The sequence below is a fragment of the Malaclemys terrapin genome, chromosome 8 (genome assembly GCF_027887155.1).
Source record: "Malaclemys terrapin pileata isolate rMalTer1 chromosome 8, rMalTer1.hap1, whole genome shotgun sequence".
Taxonomy (NCBI): Eukaryota; Metazoa; Chordata; order Testudines; family Emydidae; genus Malaclemys; species Malaclemys terrapin.
The window spans coordinates 51,757,980-51,784,175 of record NC_071512.1 but is presented as its reverse complement, the minus strand read 5'-3'; the positions used below and the strand labels follow the sequence as shown (position 1 = coordinate 51,784,175).

Sequence of the window (26,196 nt, the reverse complement as noted above, 5' to 3'; positions counted from 1 at the left end):
GTTGGAGTTCCAGCTCAGGCCCCCTGCCAGACAGGGTCCAGGCCTCCGGCCCTGCTCAGCCCCACCAGCCGCCAGCTCCACTCACCTCAGCTGCCGATCTGGGGTTCCAGCCGCTGACCTACTGCCAGCCGGTTAACAACTGATCACTCAGAAGCCTGTTTGAAGCTTAAAGTATCCAAATACGTGCCAGACATTGGAAAACTCAGCAAGGTAAAGCAAGGGCAAGGATCACACTAAACTGATAAGATCTGCATTTTAATTTAATTTTAAATAAAGCTTCTGAAACATTTTGAAAACCTTGTTTACTTTACATATAACAGTAGTTTGGTTATATGATAGACTTATAGCAAGACTTTCTAAAAAACGTTAAAATGTATTACTGGCACGCGAAGCCTTAAATTAGAGTGTATAAATGAAGACTCGGCACACCACTTCTGAAAGGTTGCCAAGCCCTGATCTAGACTGAGCACTAAGTCCCATTGGGTAGATAGAAAGATTAACCTAAATAATCTATACAGAAGCCTGTGGAACCCCATCAGATTAGGTCCATGAACACTTGGAATTCATTTACAAAATTTTTCTTAAACATTACATGAATATGTTGTCTCATACTATAGAATTAGAATTTATAATCCCTATTCTATGATGAGATATCTCTGAGCTATAATGTATATTAATTAAAACTATCTTTAGATAGGTTTTTTCATCAAAAAGCATTTTATCAAAAAAGTCATATTTAAATAAAAAAATCTATTTTTTTTTAAACCATTGATTTTTATTCACCCTGGGTTTCTACTATAAGATCAATAATAATAAAATATATCCCAGTGTCCCAAGCCACCGTATCTTCCTGGCTTTGTCACAGCGTGGCCAGTGCACGTCTCCTCAACTGTTTCTTTTCTCAATAGAGAAGTGGCACATTTCCAGCAGCTGAAAATGAGGAGTGTGTTTTGAATGGTGATGATAAATCCCTGGCTTTTGCTGGAAACACCTGAGTACTAAACTCTCACCTTAATTTTCATCTGCCTCTTACTGTCAAATACTGGTACCTAAAATGCTCCTCTGGATCCTCGTTATTTCACCAGAACATGTGCTCCCCGTGCTGTTTAGTTATTTCTTTGCGGAGCAGAAGATATCTGCATCATATTTACTCTCTAATCTAGGTTTTTTTCCCAACACATGGGCAAATGATAAGCCCAAGGTGAACTTCTAGTGCAGAGAGCATTCTTGCCTGTGGGTAGACGAACAATCAACCATCCTCACTGAATGCAGTAAGGATGGGAATGCTAAAATAATCTCTCATTCTCTTGCCCTCTTGGCCCCCATCATAATGAGCACTTAAACAAATTAGTCTGCAGGAATGGGCTGAAGTTTACCCTTGAAGTGTAGTCCATCTCATCTCTATAATGCATTTACCCTCCTCCTTCCTATCCCACCACCATCCCTGACTGACTTAGCCTTTGTGATCTGCTCGGATGTCTTGCTAAGTGCCTGGCAGATGGTTTAGATAGCTGGCCGTTACCTTGACTGTCAGCCTTTAGCGGTTATAAATAGCCATTTGCCTCACTGTGAAAATCTCTGGCTGATGTGTAAAAGGAAGCCAGCGGTGGCCATTGTGTTCCCACCCCTGTGTTTCTATGACTTTCAAATGATTTGGGGGTGGAAAAGGGACAGGTAGCATGGGGTGGAAGGCAAAATAATGTCTTAAAGGCAAAAGAGAACCGCCATTTCTCATTTCCTTGGCTGGCAGCGTCTGGGGTAATGCAGAGGCAGCATACTCTATCCTAGCGACAGGAAGAGCAGGAGCCCATGGGATCATCCTGCAGTAGCCCAAGTGGGGAGTCTGAGTTGTTGAGCTCCCGTGGTGTTTCCAGCCATCCCTCCTTGGCTGAAGAATCTTGCTGTGTTATGGGGTTTTGCAGTAACGTGGAGATTGGGGAAAGTCCTCCTGAGGTCTGAAAATAGAGAAGAAAAATGTAGAGGGCAAGGAGAGGATAGGAACAAAAGGGGTGAAATACCCTTGCGAAGGTTTGCAGTGTAAGCACAGTGTGTCATTGGTGAGGTGAAAGGTCCATTTCATAGTTCTGACTCTCACTATTCTGTTGGTCTTTTTCTTTTAAATTAGCAAAGGGCCTGCGCCAACAAGTTCTGATCCAGCTCAGAACTTCCCTCAAATTTGGAAGTGTTTGGATCCAGCTTGGGGTGGGGTGGGGTGGATTTTAGGGCAGGTCCATTTTTAGTTTAAAAATTTTCCAAAACATTTCCTGCTGTGATCCGTGAAACGTAGTCGGAAAAGGAGAGAACTCTCCTTGGCTAAGATCTCCTCTGGATAACGAAAGACAGAGTTGAGGGACTTTTCAGAGCATAATTGGGTTGAGAAAAGTTGGATTCCCATCAGAATGCTCTGTATCAGGACACTGACATTACTGTGATGCATGTGTGTTTGGGGTCGAGGAAGCTGCAGTAAGAATAGGTATGTTACCAGCATGAAAGGCCAAGATTTTTTAAAAGTGATTTTTTGGGTACCCAGTTTGACACTTCGAAAATCCACCTGATTTTTGGAGGGTGAGTGTAATAGGGGGACTTGCCCTTGGGCGGTGGAGCCTGGGGCTAAGCCAATCCTGATTACAAAAGTTTTACAAAAGATTACAAAAGTCTCACTTCTCTAACCAAGATTTTCAAAAATGCCTAGTGATTTGGGGTAACCAGCTCAAGAGACCTTAAAGGGGTCTGATTTCAAAGGACAAGTGCTTGGCACTTTTGCCCTTGTATGTTGTCTGAAGTTGGTCAACCAAAAACTGAGGCACTCAAAATCACTGGGCCCTTCTGAAAATCTTGACCAGGATGTCTGGACGGAGAACATCACAATCAACAGCTTCACTGACCCCTTCAATAACTCTGCAACTTCAGGAATCCATCAAGAAAGATTCCATTTTCACCAAAAGATAAAGAAACCATTGAACATAATATGGAAAAGCTGGATGTTTTGAAAAAGCCTTACACTTTACAGACTGGGTTAATTTTCTGCTTGTGATAGAAAGAAAAAAAACAAATAAAGCATGAATATGCACTGACACATGATTTAAACAGAGGCATGCCACATAAAACATGAATATTATCCAGTGATAGATATGTGGCAGGTAGAATCTCAGAAGCAAAAAATATTTTGGTATCAGGTCCGGGACATGCAGTTTGACAAGTAAATTTAACTGAGTCAGGTTTTAAGTTGGTGATGCCTAATGCAGCATTTAAAAGTTAATGCATTTTGGTATTCTGCTCATATGGTATTTCAAAGATTAATTATACAGAGTTTTGAAGGATTACAATGCACTGAAGTTATAATGAATGATATCTTGGTCTGGGATGCGACCCCTTAAAGGACATAAGATTTAGGCACAGAGCAAGAGAGGGACACTGAACATTGCACTTAGTCAAATTTTTGATTAAAAAGTTAGGTCAGTTTAAGGCAGAGTTGACTGCTGAGCTAATGCAAATAAAAGACCTAGTTGAAGTGCTCCCTGCACAGTGTAAAATGAATATACAGAGATTTATGGAGATGACTATCATTATGACAACATTTATCCCAGATCTATCTTTGAATGATCTGAGACATCTATTGATTAGGACTCATGGGCATTTTTTTTTTTTTGATTTTCAAAACGTTGATGGAAAAACAGTTGTCGATTAAATTTTTTTGCTTAAAAATTAGTGCTGTTTTTAAACCAGCTCAACTGGTAAAAGAAGAAAAGGTGAAAGTGTGATTCCTCAAAGAACAAATCTCAGAGATTGGAAGCTTGGGAAGGCTTGCAGCAGTGCTAGTGGAAACATTACAGTCGTATTAACTATACCTAGACCATCCCTGATGGATGTGTCTCACCTCCTCTTAAAAACCACCAATGGTGGGGATTCCACAACCTCCCTAGATAATCTGTTCCAGTGCTTAACTATCCTTAGAGTTAGAAAGTTTTTCCTAATGTCCCATAGTAGGGCAGGTCCTTGAAGGTACGTGCTTTATCTGACATGGCAAAATGGCACAGTCCTTGCTCCTAATCTCCTCACAGCCATTATGTGCTGGAGGCTTAGCTTTGTGGAATCTTGTTCATCTCCTAGGGAGGCTCAAATAGGGAAGGAAGAGAACACTGTTCAGAAAAACTTCTCTGTCCGCTTCCCTGCAGATTCAACATCTCTCTGAGGCTGCTGTGACATGCGCACAAAAAGCCCCCTACCTTGGTTAGGGCCAAATTCTGCTGTCACAGCGGTCAATGTTAAATTCCCTTTGACTTCAGTAGGACCAGGAGTGTGCCAGTGCAACAGAAAAATATCTTCTCAGTGCTGGTTGCATAAACTAGAAGGAGAACAGAATGCCAAAGAAAGTAGCAAGCTCCAAGGAATGCTTAGCCACCGAGAGAGGCCTCATTAACACTGCTTCCGCACTGGGTCATAGAGGAACCCCAAGGGCCTGATCTTGAAGCCTTTGCTCTTAGGAACCAATGACGTTAATGGGAGTTGTTCATGCAGCAGCCGCTGCAGCTGGCCCCAAGTGTGTTGTATGGTGGCTTCTCCATTCAGCGCCATAGGGATATGCGGCAGAAGCTGATGTGAGGGCGTTGTGGCTTCAGATGCTAGGACAGGGGTGGGCAAACTACGGCCTGCAGGCCACATTTGGCCCGCGAGACCATCCTGCCCAGCCCCTGAACTCCTGGCCTGGGAGGCTAGCCCCTGGCCTCTCCTCTGCTGTCCCCCCTCCCCTGCAGCCTCAGCTCGCTCTCTCTGCTCTCTCTCTTCTGGGCGGCGGGGCTGTGAGCTCCTGGGGCAGCGCAGCTGCAGAGCCCGGCCTGACCTGATGCTCTGTGTTGCATAGTGGTGGCGGCAGCGTGGCCCAATTCCAGCCGGGCGGCACGGCTGTAGCTGCCAGCCACAGGTGCTCCAGGCAGCGTGGTAAGGGGGCAGGGAGCAGGGGGTGTTGAATAGAGGACAGGGGAGTTTGGGGTGGTGGTCAGGGGATGGGGGTGTGGATGGTGGTCGGGGGGGAAACAGGGCCTTGAATGGGGGCAGGGATCCTGGGGGGCAGTCAGGAAGGAGGGGGGGTTGGATGGGGTAGCAGGGGGCAGGCAGGGCAGGGGCAGGGGTTCCGGGGGCGGTCGGGGACGGGAAGAAGGGATGGTTGGATGGGGCAGGGATCCCGGGGGGCGCGTCAGGAAGGAAGGGGGTTGGATGGGTCGGCGGAGGTCCGGCGGCAGTCAGGGGACAGGGAGCAGGGGTGTATGGCTGGGGCAGGGGTTCCAGAGGGGCCATCAGGGAACGGGGGGGGGGGGTTGGATGGGGCATGAGTCCCGGGGGGGTGGGGGACAGATAGGAGGTGGGGGCTGGGCCACGACCCCCTCCCCTAACTGGCCCTCCATACAATTTACGAAACCCGATGCAGCCCTCAGGCCAAAAAAGTTTACCCGCCTCTGTGCTAGGAGGATTGTCCCTGGGGGACTTACAGCCTCAGAACAGGACTCTTCTCAGGAGCTAGCTGTCTCTCTAGAACAACTCCTGCTCATTACGATGGATAATGTGATCTGTTCATACATATTTTAGAGTTTAAATATTATCCCATTTTATTTGATGTGCGGAGGTCGCTAGTGTAACTGAGCGATAATGAGCTAGGTGAGCCGGATTCTCAGCTGTTATAAATCAAAGGGGCTCCCATGACTTCAGCTTGGATCTTCCTCTCCCCATCCCTTTCTCCTGGCTCCTCTCCTCAATTTGCCTTTCTTCCTCCTCTCTCCCCTTCCCACTCCATTTGCCCTGCCTCCTTTCTCTCCCCTTTTGTTTCTCCCTTCACATATAGTCTGGGCAGTAATCAGCTGCTGCCATTATGTTTATAGGACAAGCTGGGGTGTTTAGAGGCTGGTGTTCCTGTACGCGTTAAGGACTCAGGTCACATTTGATACCAGGCTAACGCCTCACAGGATAATTAGTGGTCTTCCCTACTGTTGTTAACCCTTGACTCAGACAGGCTATTTTTTAACATAGGTGTTAAAAGTTAATACCAGTGCTAATTGCTTCACTTCCAAGGCCTAATGAAAGTCACACAGGGAGCAGGCCTGTCATCAATATCTTTCAAACTTTGATCTTGAAATTACTCTTGCCCCTTTCTGTAGTTTTTTGGACTGCTTTCCTACCACGCCTTGACTCTGCCATCCCGTTGCAAGGCTTTGTGGGGCCAGATCCTCAGCTGGCATGGGCAGGTGCAGTTCCACCCATTTAACACCAGCTAAGGGTCTGGCCCATGATACTTAGTATCCTACACTCCTGTTATCAACTCTCCCCTTTCCAGTGGTACATGGAGGCATGGTTTAGGAGTTCAGTTCATCCCAGACTGGCAGCTGGTTGCACAAAGCAGTGGATGAAGGAACAGAAGGAGGATAATATTTGAATAAGGCCAGACAGGAGTGGTGGGGCATGGGTCAGTGGTGTCCATAGCATATTAAAACCCTTCTTAATCTGAGCAGATAAACTGGTTTGGATACTCCAAAAAGTTGGAACCCCAAATCTAAGATGAACCTTGTGAGAACACTCAAAAAATTTAGTGCACATTTCCCTCCCTCTCCGCCCCCCCGTTTTTCATGTGGAGGCGCAGAGGAATTCGGGACAGGTTGAGAAACTCTTTGAGCACCTTTTAAAGCCCAGGCCTTGTGAGGAGGAGACACAGCCAGCAGATGAGGAAACCCTTGCTGAAAAGGAGCAAAGTATTTTCTTTCTACAGGGGGTAGGTGTTTACCAAGAGCAGGATCACGTACGATATCCCTGCACATAGGATAATCCTGATATGTGCTTGATAGGAAAGATAAGTAAGTAACGTGGACAGGCACTGGCTTAAGTTGTTGGGTCAGAATGGAGAGGAGTCTCCTAGCATGTAATATTTCTCCTTCCTGAGTATTTTACCTTTGGCATGGCTCTGTGTGAAGCAGATAAGAGAGAGAGAGAGAGAAAGAGACAGAGAGGAAATGCTATGACTCAGGGTGGAAAAAATCTCATTTAAACAAAATTTAAAAAATCAAAGTTTTTATTTAAATTGGATTTTTAAAATGTAAACTTTCATTTATTTTACCCGTTAAATTTGGAATCATGACAACCTTCGTTAAGGCTGAAACTTACTAGGTTCTGTTAAAATCATTTAAACAATTAAAACAATGCTGAATCAATGAGCCCTTCTCAAATTTTAATGAGATAAAGGGTGCTGCTTTTTAAATTATATGCAGAATCAGGGGAAAACATCTTTTAACTTTTTTTGTCAACTCAAGCTTTATAAATGTCACACACAACTCTGAAACCTGTCATTATGCAAGACACTGCATTTAGCCGTATGGAGTGGAAATTCATCAACTTCATGAAAAAACTCGTACAATATATGTTCCACTCTATATGCATCCGAAGAAGTGGGCTGTAGTCCACGAAAGCTTATGCTCTAATAAATTTGTTAGTCTCTAAGGTGCCACAAGTACTCCTGTTCTTTTTACACAGTATCAAGTAGCTCTATTAGTTTCAGTCTTTGCAATGGAGTGAATGCTGGTATTTACATTTTTCCAAATGTAAGTACTTTCAGTTTCTGTTGTCGAGAAAAGTTTTTGCCTGAATTACTTTAGATTTCAGTTTAGCTAGCAGGTGCAGAGAGCCTATTTCTTTCATTTGGACGGGTTCATTTGTTGAGAAACTGACCAGGAGATGAAAAAGCAGGAAAGCTTGTTTTTCTCTTCAAATCTATTAATAAAAACCAGGTGGAAGAGGAGGGCTACTAATTCTAAACACTTGAAGGACACAGGGCCAGATTTTGAAAGGTATATAGGCACTGAAAATGTATATAGGTGCCTAACTGCCCCTGATTTTAACGGGAGTTAGGAAACTAACCTGCTTAGACACTGTATCTGGATACCTTTGAAACGTTGGCCCCCAGTGACCAGAAACAGTCTGTCAATGAATTGCAGTTAATACGTTTGTTTAATAAACCAGTTACTTTTAAATGTAAAATGTGCTTTGAGATGCATAGTTTTTTTCTTAGGTATTCAGCACATTTAAGATTGTTCTTCAATAATTAAATAAAACTTTTTTAAAAATGCTGTTGTTTGTACACTTTTAATTTGAATCCCGATTTCCAGCCATAAATATAAATCTTGAGTAAAACATTATCTAATAAATAAGAAATGCATGTTAAGCGATGTACCTGCATAAGTAAATGTGTATAGCCATAGTGTATCCCCCTGGTTAGCAAAAATAAGCACCACATTTAGTGCAAAGCCTATATTTGGTTGTAACCATTAAAACATGTTGATTTTACCAACCAATGAAAATGAACGTTTCTCTCAGAAAATAATTACAAAGTACAAATGGAAAACAAGATTAAAATCAATGAGTTAAATCGTAGTTTCCTGCTTGCTAATTTAAATCGTGATTAAAACTCATCCATCCTGCGATGGCTGCATGCATGCGGAAAGCACAGTCCCCAGCTAAAGCACACACGAGCAGCACAGGGAATAGAAATCACAACCTTCGGCTCCTGTAACAGCCCTTTGGAGGTAAAGGAGAGTCGCTGTTAGCTGTGGGTAAAATTAGGCCATCTAGCCTCTTTGTCAGCCTCTGTTAGATGGTAGAGCAGTTGAGAGTTTGAGCAGCTCTGATACTTACTTTGGAATTGGCAGGGTGCACATCTTGACCAGCAATTACTTTATGCTGCCACAATGAGGTGCGCTATATGTCCTTTGCGCTATAAGCTGCCATTTTTGCTGGGTATATGTGGATAGACGGAAGAGGTGAAGTGACTGACATTCACTGGTTTGCGCCCATACCAGAGAGCCCCCACCCCATGCAGCAGCTAGGTCTGTGGACTGACTGAGCCATATGACAAAGAAGGTTGGGCCGCTGGGCTTGCGGTTGCTAGTTCCTAATCATAGGCTTGTGTGTCCTGCAGGATGTATCACTAGGGCTGTGAATGTCATTGTTTGATTGCTCATATTGGTCTGCACGGTGAGATTTAGGTGCATTCTCTAGAAGGTTAGTTCTGGGTGCATGTGTGATGGCAGCACAGCCTTGCTCCTGCAAAATGAAGCAGATGGAAACCCCTAGGTGCTGCTGCCAAAGCAGAGTTGAAGGTGTCCCAGACTAGCCTTAGGAGAAAAGGCAGCACTCCAGATATAAGGGCCAGATCTCCAACGTGGTACGTCAGTGTGGCCCGTTTAAGTCATAGTGAGTTCCGATCTATGGAACTGTGCCACTTTACATCATCTGTGATACTTGATGTAGTGTTGGGGGTAAAATGGGGGAGCATAAGAGTAGCAGCGGAGTGAGGGGGCTGTTAGCCATCCTGCCTGCAAAGAGCCACTCTGGCATGCTCTAAAAAGGAGCCATTGGCAGCAGTTGCTGAGGGTATGAGTGTGGTGGAGATGTCTGGGGTACACACCTGCAGACTTGCATGCTGCCATGGAGTGCGCTGGCTACTGCCCGAGTGAACACTGGGTCCTTATTCTGCCCTGCTCCTGCATAGATGTAGAAGGGGAAGAGACTAAGGTCCAGGTTTTAAAAGATATTTAGACACCCAATTCCCATTTAAATCAATCGCTCCTAAATACTTTAAAAATCTGTCCCTAGTGTTGTGCCCCGTCTGTCCCCTCCCATCAGATCCTCCCTTCTGTGGGCAATAACATTCTGAGTTCACCCAAAATTTAATTAAAAAGGGGGGAGGGAGGGAGGGACCCATTTTATGTTAAAATAAAAGTAACACAAACCTCCAGATTTTGCCTTTTGACCCCTACGTGAGTTGTTGTTGCATCTCCCCATTGACATTCAGGGATTTAATCACACTCTTAAGTCCTTTGCAAGCCTCCGTGGTCAGATCATAGGGTTTATGTGGTAATTGCCATGGACCTGGCTAGCAGTTACTGACTGGCTTCTCAGCAGTTACCCTTGGTAAATCCACCTGCAGTTGGCAGCTAATGCACACCCCAGTTTTGGAAGAGGGAAGCTGCCATGTGTTTACCCTCTGGGATTATAAAGGCCATTGATAGCATGCAGTGAAGCAGACTGTGGTGATCCTGAGATGAGAGATGGCTGCAATCTGCAGCCTGCTTGACATACACCCAGCCAGGAGTAGGTCACTTGCACTGTACTGATTCCCTAGAAGGAGGTAGACTGGATTTCCAGTGGGTTTTCTGTACTGTAGCCGTGTTCACACATCAGCCTTGTTTCCTTTTCCAGAGATCTCGGGGAACACAGAGGACATTCCCCTGGTGCGCTGGAGGCAGCAGTGGCTGGAGAACGGCACGTTGCTCTTCCACATCCACCACCAAGACGGCACCCCCAGCCTGCCTGGTGCTGACCCCACCGAAGAGCCCCAGACTGAGTCAGCGGAAGAGGAACTAAGGATCCTCCACATCTCCGTCATGGTACGTGCCGGCTCGCCTTCAAAGGCGTGGTGTCATTCTCCGCTCTGCGGGAGGCACCCGACAGGCACCCAACTTCCATTGACTTTCAGTGGGAATGTTGAGAGCCTGTTTGAATGTTTGAAAATTTCCTCCCCCCCTTTCCATGAAATGCCTGTGTGCTGAGCTGTCCTTGGAGGGTGGATGCAGTGGTTGTGATGCTGGTTACCAGTAATGACTATTGAGACGCTGTCACTCCCCAGCCACCAGGCGCGTGGTAGAATGACATGCTTGGTAAACTGAGACTTAAACAAAGGTTTAAAAGAAAAGTGGGGGGGAAAAAAAGGTTGAAATTGAAACAAAACGTTTCAATGCGGCCGGAACCGGAAATATTTTGGATTTTCAGTTGGCAGAATTTTTTGAGGTTTTGACTTTTCATCCCAATTTGGGAGAGGAACATTTTTCAATACCTCAACTCTTCATGGAATGGGAAAACTATTTCCCAGCCAGCTCTATCTGGTGTTTCCTCTGGCTCATTTACGTCAGTTCTGCGAGCCTGCAAGAGCTGCAAAGTCAACGGATCTCTCCCCCCATGCACCCACCCAAGGAATAGCCTTGCTGTAATGTAGATTGCCTGGAGGTGGAGGGCCAGCTGAGCATCTCTATGCTGTCCTCTTTGAGGCCTCTGTGTAGGGGTGTGGCCATCTGTGCAGGGGGTGGGGCAGGGGAGAGGAGGTGTGGCCAGAGCACATTGCACTCCAGCTATGCTAGGCAATTGGATGACTCCATAGGAAACCATTGCAGGTGGTGTATGTGAGCTGAGCCCTTGGGGCTGCTCTAGCTTGTGCCAAGGACTGCCCTGGTGCTCCAGAATCCAGGAGGCAAAAAGCTATCACTCACCAGTCTCATTGGGCTTAGCTTGGCCATAGCCCAGGATTGGAGCCACAAAGTATGAAGCAGACTTGTCTATGTGGACCAGTGATCTGATCCAATGGGCCAAACCCTGCATAAATCAGAGAAATGCAACAGTCCTCCCATTTTGTTCCCCACAGTGCCTGTGGTCCCTGACATCTGTTTCCTGTGCATGGTATCCCCCCCTCCCTTTAGGCTTTTCTCCCTCTGGTGCTTTGTCACCCCTGCTTTCTTGACACCAGCAGAGGAACCACAGCCTGATGGCTTTGATTTAGCATGTATGCGTGCACAGGGCTTGGAATATAACAAGTGCGAGCCCCTTGAGCGTATTGCAGATTACATGTCCCCCACCCCCTCTGATGCCTTCATGTCCTCTTCCCCACAGAAGCTCAGGAAAGAGAATTCAATGGAAGCCAAAGGGGAAAAAGAAAAAGTATAGATCAGTGTTTGTGCGGTGGATTATTTTTTTAACGATGGGAAGAATCGTACCAATTCCTTTGCCAGCAGAAGATAATTAGCTGGAGACAATGGGCTGCTGATGCTTGCTACAGGCTGTTTAATGAAGCCTGCCCTAATGAGAATGTCAATATCTCTTCCAGATTGCAGCCCGAGGCCAAGTGTCTCCTCCATCTTTTGTGCTTGATTAGTGGAGAAAAATTAATAAACGGCAAAATCAAACTAGAAACATTTCATCCGTTTTTGCTGAGAAGGCCGTGTGTTAACTGTTGAAAATTATCCCCGACACAGGGCCTGGAGCCTCAGCTGATGTACATCAGGGGAACTCTAGTCTGTTTACCTAGTCACTTACGTGGCCCTCATCACTGTACTATCTGAGCAATTCACGACAGGCTTATCCCGGTTTTCCAACTGGGGAGCTGATAGGGTAGATTACGTGATTGCCCAAGGTGGTGATACTAGCTAGCTCTTACGTAGCACTTTTCATTGGTCCATCTCAAAGCACTGGAAACTGAGGCACAGGACAGTGATGTGATTTGCTCAAGGTCAACTAGCCGGTCAGTGACAGACCTGGGACTAGAACCTAGGTCTTTTGAGTCCCACTCCAGTGTAGCCACTAGGCTACTCTGTCTCCTTAGTAATGTACATCATGTTACTACACTGCCTTCCTAGGCAGTGTGATAGCAGGGGAAATATATGGGTGATATGGGGATTCAATCCAGGTTTCCTTAATCCCAGACCAGTGCCCTCTCCACTGGACCATGCTTTCACTCTAGTTGTGGACTTTAGCGGAGATAAACGAGTTGAAACCAGCTGATGATCTGGCCCCCAGATGACAGAGAACTCCAGATCCTGGTGACTCGCCTCCTAGCCATCAGGCTTTGCCCTTGTATTTCACTTTGCTCCCTTTCCTCACGTGCCTCTCTGGAATGGAATGCAGCACGGCCCCGTTTGTGTCCACAGGTCTTGGAGATCCCTAAAATCTTGGGCCAAATGGGGCTTTTCAGCTCAGTGGGGGAGCCAGTCTGTGCCTTCGAACAGACCGGGCTGTGGGTTGCCATCTCAGTAATGCAATGAATGGCCTGTGCAGCAGGCTGCATGCCGAGGTTCTGATCCAGAGAGACACTGAAGCACATGCTTAACTTTAAGCACAGGAGTGGTCCCATTGAAGTTAGTGGGACTATTTACATGTTTGAAGTTAGGTGCTTAAATCCTTTGCTGGATTGGGGTCTCTGCTGCTGGAGAATCAGAAGATCCCGGAGTGGTGTATGCGTGTGCATGCATGTATATTTGTACACATATACACACTACAGGCTTGGTGTATGTTCTGTACTGCAATTGGACTTGCATTCACAGGATATTTTGGTTAACTAGACTTTAGTTCAACAGCCAGACAGTGTATATCAGTACCTGGCACAATGCAGGGGTTCTCTGTGAGAATCATTTGGTCCGTAATTGGACTGGAAATTCCAGAGCCTCTACACTGAGGCCATTGTTAAAGCCACCAGATGGAGTACAGTGAGGAACTAATGTCCTAGTTTCTCACCTGTGGATGAATTATGTCACAGATGCTATGAGTCTGGTGGGCTCTCAGCTTAGTGTCACGTGGACTCTTATACTCGGCACAGGACCTCCCAATCCGGTATGGAGTGAACCTTAGAAGGGTTTGTTTTGAAAAGCTAATGATGAGCAGTTTCTTAGTAACAGTGTTCACCCCCTCAGGATCAGCCAATGAGAGCTTGCTCTGATGATGTAATGCTTGGAACCTTGTGTCTACGCTAGACCTTGATTGGGTGGGATTCTGCAGGAAAACCAGTCTGAAGTGGCCTTGCATGTTTTGAGAATATTTCATTTCTCCTGTTGGTGTGGTTTGAATTAACTAATGACCACTTGAGGCTATGTCATCTTACGGGTCATAGTTGTATCTGGGGTGAAATAAATTCTGGGGAGGAAAACTGAAGAGTGTAAGAGCCCAGGAAATGATTATTACCAAATGAACAGAAAGAAAGCCAGATGATGATGATTACACCAACATGTGAAATTAAATATTTATTTTCCCCTTGTCCCTGCCCCCAAATTAATTTAATCCTGGAAACATCTTTACACCCTAGGGAAGGGTCTTGTGCCAGGAGGAACCAGAATAATGTGGTGTGCTAAAACTGAATGTTGAGTGTTTTTCCTCTCAATTCAGCTGTGTTGCAAAGAGTGGTGGTGCTGGGTGGCTGAGTCCATTTCTTTGAGCCACTTGTGAGAATACTCTGAGCAGGGGGTTGGACTAGATGACCTCCTGAAATCTCTTCCAACTCTAATCTTCTATGATTCTATGACCTGTGGCTGGGTGTTTTAAAATTGCCAGCATTTGAATAGCGCTTCAGGCTTTGCGTATTTTAGGAATTTCTATAGCAACCATTGTTCTGCTGTCTGGATATAGCCACTGAGAAGAGATGAAACTAGAACTAGATTCCCATGCCCACCTGGAATGGAATCTGGATTCGCTGGTAGGAGATGGAACCGGAACTGGATTCCTGTACCCACCTGAAAAGGAGTGCAGGGTCCTGATTCTCAATTCCAACTGGTGTAGAAAGTGGGGGAGCAGCAAATGTTGCTTTCTCTCCCTGAATTCTGAACCAGCCAGGATTCTACCAATTGTCAGGCATAAGTTAGGGAACCCAACGGGCTGCTCATGTCATGTCAGATGAGGTTATGCTCTTTCTTGAACAGGAAGTGTTAATTTAAGGAAACAACTGCGACGGCAGTTATAAACAAACAGGTTTCTACATAACTTGAGTGCCAGCGTTGTCTCTCTTGTTTACCAGGGACCACATGCTGTTTGAACTCTAAAACAGAGGGGCACCTAGTGGCCTAACGATATAATGCAACTAAACATATTACAGTTCCAGCAGCTGAGAAGAGCCAGCGTGCAGTGGCATTACAGCTATGTCCCCTTGTCTCTCCCATGCTCCCTGCAAGGGGGTGGCATAGATCCAGGGCCTGCAAGGGGGTGGCATAGATCCATTATGCCAGCTCTATGCTCCCCCCACTGGGTATATTCTCCAATGGCCAGATCCCCAGACTTAATGGGCCAGTGCAGCATAAAAGTGTCATAATGCAAGTCCCGGTTATGTCCTTGCTAATGAGTAACTCAGAACCACACTGACCACTCAGGAATCAGATGCCACATTTAAGCACCACTGTACCATGTCTCTTCTGCTGGGATCAGTTGCCCACCCCTGTGATGATGTGACATGGTGAGGGCTATATGGGGCTAGTAAACGGAACCCAGAGAGACTGATACGTCCCAGCTAACCGCAGTGCCCTCTAAGTGGCTGCTCCTCTGCTTAATCTGCAGATATTTTTCTTTTTGGAAGGAAGGGAGGGGTCAGTACTTCTCCATTATCCTGAGAATGAAGGAGGGTTAACACATAATGGCCATTAGAGAACTCTGCCAGCTGCTTCGTCTGTTGCTCATTCAATAATTCCCTTAATGTTTTGTCCTAATGGAGCAAATGATGGTTATTATTTTATTTTATCAAGATCACCTATTGCATAAAAAGGAAGAAAGGGAAAATGGCCAAGAATGGACATGGAGCTGCTAGCTGGCTCCCATTTATTTATTTTTTGCTCTTGGCATGCAAGGTTTAGAGGACCGGCACAGTCAGCAAAATTGAGCTCATCTCTCTCCAGCTTCATCTGTGGGCTGCAGCGGCAATGGACCCTTTGTCTGGCTTATCTGGGTAGACTGTGAGCATTTTGGGGCAGGGACTGGCTTGAAGGGCTTGTCTATACAGGGAGATTGACCGGCAGGATTCTGTCGCTATGGTTATATCAGTATGATTAAACTGGGAAAATTCTGCCAGTAAAAATTGCCGCATGCAGACACGGCTTCACTTGCTGTGTGTACAGTACACAGTGCAATGGGACCCTGATCTCAGTTGGCCCCTCTAGGCTCTATTGTAATGTCAATAGCAATCCAGTCTTTTCTTGTCTTTTGTTAAGTCACACACTTCATTTCTCTCAGAGCCCCTGGGACAGTCTCCAAAGATTGAGAGTGCTAGTGCTCACACCAGCCGGAAACATGACTTGAGGAAGAGCTCAGTGTGAGCTCGAAAGCTTGTCTCTTTCACCGACAGATGTATTGGTCCAATAAAAGATATCACCTCCCCCACCTGGGCACTGAAAAAGTTGCCAGTAGGGGTGTTTGCCTGCAATAAATCTGATCTCTGCTTTCAAAGACTACATGAAAAGAAATATTAAAGAAGATTGGTTTCTCTCGCTTTCAGGTAACTGCTTCAAAGCTGGCTCCGCTTGGCCCTACCATCCTGATTCAGCAAAACATTTAAAGCTTGCACTTTACTTTAAGCGTATGTTTTAGGTTCCCTTGAAGTCAATGGGAACTAAGCACGGGCTGAAGTGTTTTGTTGAAGGGGGCTGGACTTCAGCACATGCATAAAGTCAAGTGGAAGGGCTTGGCTGAATTGAGGCCATAGTGTCTAACCAGCACCTACAGACTGCAGTCGTATCTGTCCTGGGCAGTGTTTAAAATTGATCCATTAAGTGGGTGAGTTTGAACTATCACCTGTCTGTTCTGTACCAGTCCTGTGGATTATAAATACAGGATTTCACTCCCCCGGGCCAACAGCTGGACTCTTTTCATGAACATTCTGTTTCCTTAAAAAAAAAAAAAACCCCAAAATGAGTTAATACTAAAATACATCAACATGATTTAAGGACTGTTTCAGTTTTGGTTCTTTTTCAGTAACTTACCCTTGCGTTTGAATGGAAGCTCCCCATGAGGCGAAGCCAGGCTCTTGGGGTTTGTGATTTATATGCTACTTTCTGTATTTTGATGATCACTGGCTGATGCAGGGTTGTGATGCACAGACTTTTCTTTATTTTCTTTTGCCAAGAATTCCTTCCATTTCAAATGAGCCAAGAAAACAACCCCCCACCCGCGCACAATTACTCTGGCATCTCTGAGGATAAATGGGATTAGATGTATTTATTCACATTTACAAAGCACCTACACAGCACTCTAGGTGCTGCACAAAAATGTACAGCGCCATAGAGCAAAGGACCCCAAATGGACATTCACATTATCCCCCACCACAAATCCCCCTCACAAATGGTTTTGTCTAAAAGACACCTTCCAGTTCACATGGGAATTCATTCACTCCAAGTCAGCACATTATACATAGCAGGTATGCACTACCCTCGTTTTACAGATGAGGGGGGGAAAAGAAGTACAGCGAAGTGAAGCGGCTTGCCCAAGATCAGACACTGAGTTAGTGACGGAGCTTGGAGCAGAACCCAGGATTCCAGCTCACTCTACTACCCGATGTTTCCTCACCTCACCCAAACAGCTAAGTCAAGTGAAAGAAATTCAAGGTCCATTCCAGTGGGGCCTGGAGGAAATCTTTAACCAGTCCCAACTCTGCTCCCATTGACCTTCTCCACAGAAAGATTAAGGGCCCTACTACTACCAGTAGTTAAGGGAGTTCCCCTTTAGCTCAAGTAGCGGGTTGTCTTGCTGGGATGGCAGACAGTGTAATGTGTTAATGTCTGAAAGGATCATGATCTTATGCTGTCGGCCCTGTCTCCTCCCCCCACCCCCTGTTTCCTACACTCATACATCCTGTGTCTATGTCACAGGGTGGCTGGCCCCTGTGATTAACATGGGTCCAGCGCCTCTGTGCCAGAGCTGGTGCTCCCACCTGAGCCAGTTAAGGAGATGGGGCCGGATGCCTGGGCTAAAAAGGGTCAGGGGGAATTTCAGTGATGACAGAGCTAGAAGGGGAGCTACGGACTGAAATGAGAGGGAGCGAGGGTCTCCTGCCGTGGTCCCTGAGGAAGAGAATTAGGGCTGGGTAAGAAGTCCCAGCTGAAAGGTTTGCTTTTCCTTTGGGAGAAGGCAAAGGTGGCAGGCCAGACCCTGCCTCTCCTCCAGCTGCCCAGACAATGGGAAGGGGCAACACCTCACAGAGGAGGGAGTGTGCCCAGCTTAAAGCTGGGTGGAAGATTATTGTTGTGTTTTGTTTTTTGGAACGTTTTTGTCAAGGTTTCTTCCCCACTCTGAACTCTAGGGTACAGATGTGGGGACCTGCATGAGAACCTCTAAGTTTAACTACCAGCTTAGATCTGGTTTTGCTGCCGCCACCCAAATTATTTATGAGTCATTTGGGAAACTCTGTCTATCTCCCCCCCAGAATATCTCGCTCCCAAGTACTATAACCCTTCCTTGGGTAGCCTTGAGAGACTTCTCCACCTGGTGAAGTCCTGAATTTCCTGGTGAACACCGATCCAAACCCTTAGATCTTAAAACAAGGAGAAATTAACCATTCCCCCTCCTTTCCCCCACCAGTTCCTTGTGAGTCCAGCTCCAATCCCCTTGGATCTTAAAACAAGGAAAAATCAGTCAGGTTCTTAAAAAGAAGGCTTTTAATTAAAGAAAGAAAGGTAAAAAATCATCTCTGTAAAGTCAGGATGGAAAATAACTTTACAGGGTAATCAGATTCAAAGAGCCCAAAGGAACCCCCTCTAGCCTTAGGTTCAAAGTTACAGCAAACAGAGGTAAACCCTCTAGCAAAAGGAACATTTACAATTTGAGAAAACAAAGATAAACTAACATGCCTTGCCTGGCTGTTACTTACAAGTTTGAAGTATGAGAGACTTGTTCAGAAAGATTTGGAGAGCATGGACTGATGTCCGGTCCCTCTTAGTCCCGAGAGCGAACAACCCCCAAAACAAAGAGCACAAACAAAAGCCTTCCCCCCTCCCCAAGATTTGAAAGTATCTTCTTCCCTTATTGGTCCTTTGGGTCAGGTGTCAACCAGGTTACCTGAGCTTCTTAACCCTTACAGGTAAAAGGATTTTGGTGTCTCTGGCCAGGAGGGATTTTATAGTATTGTACACAGGAGGGTTGTTATCCTTCCCTTTATAGTTATGACAGTTGCGTTAATAAGAAACCAGGTGCCAAGGAGGGCTGTGAGCAGATGAGAGAGACTGTGTGGCGTGTGTTTAAGGAGCCCCGAAGAAAGGGAAAACGGGCTGCAGAGACATCCCGGCCACAAGGGGGCGCTCGGGTGGCAGCTACTGTTACAGTCACACTGGACTGTAAACTCTGGAGGGCAGGGTCTGTATTCTGGGGCACCAAAGTACCCCACTCCTAGTAGTTATATAGAGTGGGATTTTCTAAAGCACTCAGTGGTGTCCTGCCTCACTGTTGGCTTCAGTGAAGCAGAATGAGGCCAAGCCTGAGCCCTTCTGAAATGCTGTCTGGAAAGCAGGCAATCAGTACAAAATATTACCTAGTAGCGAGAGCAGGACACCGGGTGTCAGGAGACTTGGGTTTTATCCCTCACTGTGTGATCGTAGGCAGGTTTCTGCCCCTCTTCCTGCTGCCAGTTCTCCAGCTCTCCAGTGGATAGACCAACCTCTGGAAAGGGCCCGGCTGAGCTGCACGGTAGACCTGTTGCATACGATAGTTACTTATTAGGGAGGTGTATCCCACACCACTGATTTCCTGACGCTGCTCTGCCTCTTCCATCTTCTCCAGTCCCGTTTCCATTACACCGGCGTGCTTGAAGGAGACTAAACCAATAGTGGCTGCCGTTATCACATGCATTATTCCGACTGTTGCCTGTGCCAGGAACAGTGGGGTTTCCATGGAAATGTAGAGCTCAGTTTACCCTGGCCAAAGAAGGCACAGTTACCATTGAAGGGAACTCCCAGTGGATTCTGCTCCTGATTATACCAGGCATGATTTTGGCCCCAAGGGCAGATCTTCAGCTGGTGTATATTGTCATTGCCCCATTGAATGGAGCTATGATGATTTAGACCATTGAAGGAACTGGCCTATGTTTTAAATGGGCACTGCCAGTGCAGGTAGGCTCAGTTTTCCCCATCTGCTTTACCCTCCCTTTGTGAAGTGCTTGGAGGGCTTGTAAGAAAGCTGGGGATTAAATTTTTTTACACCTGCCCTTTTAAGTGTATAAGATCCCGAACTATAGTGTCAGCAGCAGGCGTGACTTTCAGCTCAGTCTGGAGTCAGACTAGTGGGCGAGAGGTGAAAGTCATCCAGTCCCCTTTGCCGCTCCCCCTGGGCAATGCATTCCCTGCCGCGCTGGCCATCCAGCTGGAACGGAAGCCGCTGATCTCCCTGTCCATGTAGCTCTGCCTCCCGGAGGCTGGCTGCATTTCTGCTGCCTCCAGCCGTGGCTCTGAACCCTGCTTCTGTTCCCTTCCTTAGGGGGGCATGATTGCCCTGCTGCTCTCCATCCTGTGCCTGGTGATGATCCTCTACACCCGTCGGCGTTGGTGCAAGCGGCGCCGGGTGCCGCAGCCCCAGAAGAGTGCCAGCGCGGAGGCGGCCAACGAAATCCACTACATCCCCTCGGTTCTGATTGGGGGTCACGGACGGGAGAGCCTGCGCAACGCCCGCGTGCAAGGCCACAACTCCAGCGGCACGCTGAGCATCCGCGAGACCCCCATTCTGGACGGCTATGAGTACGACATCACTGACCTGCGTCATCACCTGCAGCGCGAGTGCATGAACGGCGGCGAGGACTTCGCTAGCCAGGTCACCAGGACGTTGGATTCGCTGCAGGGCTGCAATGAGAAGTCTGGCATGGATCTCACGCCAGGTTGGGGGACGAATGGTTTACCCTCCGTGTGCTTTGCTGTTCCTGTTTGCGTGGGCTCAGCTGAGTAGTGAAACCGAGTCCTCTCCCTGTGTGTATTGCTGGCATTGGGCTACAATGGAATACATATACACAGAATACTCCTCTGCACCCCTTTCCTGTGCAAGTTTGATTTGATCCCAGAGCCGTGTGGGGCAACCTCATTTGGGGTTCCCCTATGCATGGGACAGCAGTGAGTATGTTCCCCTGGGTATTCTTGTAGCCACGGCTTGGGGCCTCCATGCAGCCAAATCTAGCAGCGCATCTTCCACTGCATGTGATATAGGAGAGATAAGAGGTGGTGCTGAAATGCAGAACCTTGATTCCAGCGCAAAAATCTCTGTACCTGCACCTTCCTTCTCCCTGAACAGAGGTTTCAGTAAGGGGTCAGATGGAAGGGGAAAAATGTGGTGGTATTCTGTCCCAGCTCTGTCCTCATCCCCAAGCTCCTGCCACAGTCCCAGGACCACTGGGTCTATTTACAAAAATGATCAACAATGAGATAGTTAATGTTGATGTTTACATTGTCATCAGTAGTCTTCAGTGTCAACACCACCTTGATGCACATGGGACTTCTCTTGGATCACAAGACCTAGTGACAACATAGTTGTCCCCTGATCAGATTGCAGAGTGGCTACAGATTGTGTAGGTGGAATCTAAACTGTATTCCTGGGAAGTCCAAGGGTGAGATTTCCAAATCTGCCTAAGGGATTTGCCTGCCCAGTTTGTGCAGTGAAAATCTCTTATGCAGCTTTGAAAATCTCAACCTGAGCCCTGTAGAACTCATCAAGATGATGCTGAATGAATTGCGGCTTCTCCAACACCCAGCCTAAGATGTAGTTTTTCTCAGTGGGGCGAGCTTTACCCTTCCTCCTTGTCATCCCTGGCTCTTCCCAAGTGATTCCTTCCCTTCCTCCATGCTACAGGCCAGATAAGGAGTTTCTCCCTGCTTGTTGGATCTCACCCTGATAGCAATGCATTGGCAGGGCTGTGGAGCTGCAATAGGTGGGCATGCTGCTGGTCGGAACGGAGAGGGCTCTCCAGAGCCTGGTTTGAACCAATTTTGTCAGCCCATGCACCTTTGGAGTGGAAGAAACCTCGGTTTCAGCCCCTGCTCTCTTGTCCCCCATAGGGACCCTGGTCAATTTCACTTGCCGGGCCACCATCCAAGGTGTCACTAGTGTTTTCACCCAGATGCTGGGAAAGGAATTGAATCCTGAGAAATGAATTCTCTCTCTTTCTCTCTCCCTCCTTTTTTTGTCTTTTCTCTGAAAGTTTTTGCCTTAAATTCTTCCTGCTCAGGAAGCGACAATGCCAAGCTGTCCTTGATGAACAAGTACAAGGATAACATCATCGCTACCAGCCCCGTGGACTCCAACCACCAGCAGGCTACCCTGTTGTCTCACACCTCCAGTAGCCAGCGGAAGCGGATCAATAACAAAGCACGAGGTACCCTGTGATTCCCTAGGGCTGGGGGAGGCTGTGGGGAGTTCTGTTCACCAGCAGAGCTCAGGCCTTGCCAGATCGAGGATTTTGCCTTCCCACCCCATCCGGCATGTGCAGGCAAAGCCACAGTCCCCCAGTTTCCAGCAGCAGTAGGCTCTACCAGTACAAATAGCAGCGTTGTTCATCTACAGCAAGGGACTGAATACAGGGCAGGTCCCCAAGGTAGAGTTCATGATTTTCCTCTGTAGGGGAAGGGAGCACTTTGTGTTTCCTATAGCAACATCCTCTGACCACTTAAGAGCCAGCATTCGTGATAGCGGTGGGCAGAGCTCAAAAGATCCTGAAGTTGGGTCACCTGGGCAGGTGTCTGTGCCTCTGTTTCCCCTCCCACCTTTTGTCTATTTAGATGGTAAGCTCTTCAGGGCAAGAGCTGATTCCTAGTGTGTGTTTGTACAGCACCTGGCGCAACGAGGCCCTGATCTCTGGCATTTCTGCAGTGCAAGTAACAACAGCAACGAGAGACAGCAGGCGGATATGACGGGGGCAGAGGTGGGGGGAAAACGTGCAATTGTTGGAAGTGATTCTGTCATCTGTTAATTGTAGCTGGCTCAGCGTTTCTGAACCCTGAAGGAGATTCTGGGACAGAGGCTGACAACGACCCCCAGCTAACGTTTTATACGGACCCATCCCGGAGCAGGCGGCGCAGCAGAGGTATGTGTGTGTGTGTAGGTGGGGGGAGAATGGAGATTGAGAATCCAAAGCAGATGTTCCTGCAGGGGCTAGACCCGGGTTGTGTCTAGGGGTGTTTTCACATAGCAGGATTATATCCAATGTGAAGATGAGAAGAAATGGAGAGTTAGGTAAGTGCTCAGGGCCAAACCCTGATCCTATTGAAGTCAGTAGCAAAGCTCTTGTTGACTTCATCAGGGCCAGGATTAGGCCGTCAGTCCAGCTGTCTGTTTGCAATACCCCTATACCAATAGTCTTATAATTCCATTTCCTTCCAGATATGTAACCCAGACTGGGGGGCATCCTCCTTGTGGGGATGTCCGAATTCTGTTTTGTCTCATCAAGCTTCTTCAAATGGCTGTGTGCCGCAAAAGTGCAGCGTTGTAGGTTCTGCATGAACATTGGCTATGGGCATGATTTTCCATTGGTATGATGGTGGTCAGAACTAAAAATCAAACTAGAATCAGGAAGTGCTGATTTCTAATCCCTAGCCAGTCTGCTGGCCGCATGGAGCGGTTTGGGAGATCTTTTCAACTGAGGATGAAATACATTCAAATTTTGCTGCTGGCATCTCTCAGGATTTGTTGTATATTAATGAGTAACGGGCTTCAGAGCCTGGCTTGTTAGCCCCTGTGCCTCCCTGTTCGGTGTCTTACTGCTGTTATTTTAATAAAACCATCTCCAGCACAAAGGGGAAACCAGATGGAGAGATTCTATAAATACACTGTACCTCACCAGCGACGGGCTGTATATAAACATAGAGAAGGCAGCTGTGCCTGGCTTAAAAGAAGGAAAAGAAATGATTATAAAACCAAATGTTTTTCTATATCAAAGTAAAACGAGGCTGAGCTGTTAACCGATAACGTTGTCCCTAGCTAAAATGAAGGACTAGTTTTCTCTTACCATCAGCTTCTCTCTCGGGAACTGTAGATTCTCTTCCCCGCCCCCCAATGCACCCTTTGTAGCCTTCGCAGTGATGCTCACAGCCTGTCCTGCTGTTCTCTCCTTGGGACACCTGAACTTTTAAAATGAGCACTCAGCCTTTTATTCTTTGCATAGGTTCTTAGATTGCAGCAAACAACGTGACTAACATCTGTCATGTGTTGTTTGTTCTCTTGTCCCCTCCCCAGTGGGAGAGATGTGCAGTGGACACTTCTTGGTTTGGTGAGGTTGTTGCTTTTGGGGGTTTTTTATACACGTTTCTCCGTGTTTGTTGTAGAGAAGGCAGATCGAAGACTTGGAGTGGAAGGTGGGGAGCTTTGTGATGGTCCGTAGTTTTGTGATGGTCAGTAGTTCCTGGGGAGGTTCATTCCACAGTCTTAGACTGGTGCCCAAGACATTTCTGTCTGCTACACAGACATGCTTTACCCGTCTTGCAGGGAGTTCCAGCATGCCTGAGGAATAGAGTTGTAGACCACAGTCGGCATCCCTGAGCTTTAGACAATCATTTAGCTGTCCTATGTCCAGATCATGGAGTGTCTCGTGGTTTCTGTGTTGCTTGTGTTTCTGAGGAGATGCGCTAAGGTGTCTTTACGAGTTTCCTTAAAGTGCCACAGGCTTTCTGCCCAAGTATATCACACTGCTGTAGTCATGCCAAGAGGTAATGAAGGCGTGAATAGCATGTCATTGTCTGCCAGGATGGGATGGAGTCTCCTAGCCAACTGGAAATGGAGGAAGCATTACTCATGGATGCTGTTGTGTGATTGCTTAGCATCAGCGAGGAATCCAGGAGCACTCCGAGTCTAGGGACTGAACTGACCAATTGTGGATGTGTACCTTGAACCAAAGGAGACAGCACTATGGCTGTGAACTCTTCATACTGCTCTCCTCTTCCCACCTCTGGCTTGCTCTGGTGCATCTTCAGCCAGTTGTTCTTCACTTACGAGCTGATCTCATCCAAGCACTGGGCTATATTGGTGGTAACGGTGTGGTCGTGTGTGGCGAAGGGTAAGTAGAGCTGCGTGTCTGCATATTGCTGGCACTTGCGTCCATATCATCTGACCCGTTCACCTAGTGGTTGCATGTAAAGGCCCAGAGAGAGAACGGGTCCTGATGGAACTTAACAAGCAAGGGGTCTGGTGGTGGAGGCATGCCAGAGTCTCCAGGCGGGTGGCTGAGGCAGGAGCAGATGCAGGCTGGAGTAGGGGCATGGAAACCGGCATGGGTAGAGCAGGAGCCAAGCGCTGAAGCAGGGACAGTCTGTTGAAACTACCAACGGTGGGAATGCTTCTGACCAGGTAGTGACGTCAAGCAGACTGGAGAACCTGCTTCCTTTAGGAGCCTGTATACTTGCCTTGGGGACACCTGGGTGGGTCCTTGCTTGTGGATTGGCTGAAACCTTGTTGAATGGCATGGAGCCTATCCCAGGACCTGCAGGTAATTGCCTCTGATGACTCTTCTCACTGTCTGGCTCAGGGGTGACACCCCAGGCTTAAACAGACTCAGGCTCAGAAGTATCACAAGGAGCAGTTCCCCATCACATCTCGCTGGGTGCCTCCCTCCAGAAAGGACCCAGAGCATCCTAGTGCATTACTCTGGAACCCTGCCACACCTCTCAGGCGGGACAGCAGAATCTCGTGGCCCACATGTCAAATGCTGCGGAGAGGTCCCAGGAGGATGAGAGTGGATGTCTGCCCTCTATCCATTGACAGCAGGAGATTTTCCATCAGTGCTGCTAAAGTGGCTTCAGTTCCATGTCCTGGCCTGAATCCAGATTGTGCTGGGTCTAGAATATTAGAATACCTAGTAGTCAGCCTTCTGCTACCTTCTCTATGAGCTTGCTCAGGAACGGGAGGTCTGATACTGGGTGGTAGTTGACTAGGACTGAAGTGTCCAGGGTGGATTTTTCAGCATTGGTTGGGCTACTGCACGTTTGAAGGAGGAATGGAAAATTCCTTTTCTGCGTGAGGCGTTGGCGGTTTCAGTCAGGACTGGTGCCGGTTGCTCTTGACTGTTTCACAAGCCAGGAAGGGGATGGGCAGGATTCACAAGTTTTGGGTTGAGACTCTGTTTGGGTCTCCAGAACTTCCTGATGAGAGAATGTGCTAAAGTCTAGGAATGCAAGAGGGCTGTTTGTTGATGGATATTTTTCTCCTTGTCTTCCTTTCACTGAATATACAGGCAAATATCGCTGTTTTTAAAGTCAAGGCATTTCTCTCTTCTTTTATTTTCTTCTTGGGACAACTGAACTTGTGAAATGAGCACTCAGCCTTTCAGTCCACTCATTGGATGAACTTAAGACTTCACTTCCATTGCAAGCATATCCCCGTCTAGAATCCGTTAATTGACTGATTTCTCTTTCCCCCTAGGAAATGTTCTAGACTGAAACTTCCATAAGATACCTTGGTGATGGGCATGGAGGCCACATAGCATACCCTGGCATGTGCCTGTTCAGCTTCACCATATTCACCACCGGATTGCAGCAATTTAAAGATGCAGCAGGTCAAATTCAGAGCAGGAATCATTTGAGGCAGGTCCCTTTGATAAAGGGCCTCGTGCAGGCTGACTCAATCTTTCACCTTTCTGAGACAGGTGAACTCAGCACAAGTTTTCTCAGTGCATGAGTCCTTCAGATGAGA

At 47.1% G+C, this 26,196-nt stretch overlaps 1 protein-coding gene across 3 annotated transcripts in view; it reads left to right on the top strand.

Moving 5' to 3' along the window:
• ASTN1 (astrotactin 1) overlaps positions 1–26,196 on the top strand; it is a 205,026-nt gene that overhangs the window by 69,246 nt on the left and 109,584 nt on the right. For 2 of the 3 annotated variants that reach the window (XM_054038230.1, XM_054038232.1), the window contains exons 2-5: positions 10,237–10,424; positions 20,014–20,407; positions 21,719–21,892; positions 22,493–22,600. In XM_054038230.1, coding sequence (XP_053894205.1) covers positions 10,237–10,424; positions 20,014–20,407; positions 21,719–21,892; positions 22,493–22,600 — 864 coding nt within the window. The remainder of the gene's footprint in view (positions 1–10,236; positions 10,425–20,013; positions 20,408–21,718; positions 21,893–22,492; positions 22,601–26,196) is intronic. The other variant, XM_054038231.1, reaches the window with a different exon arrangement.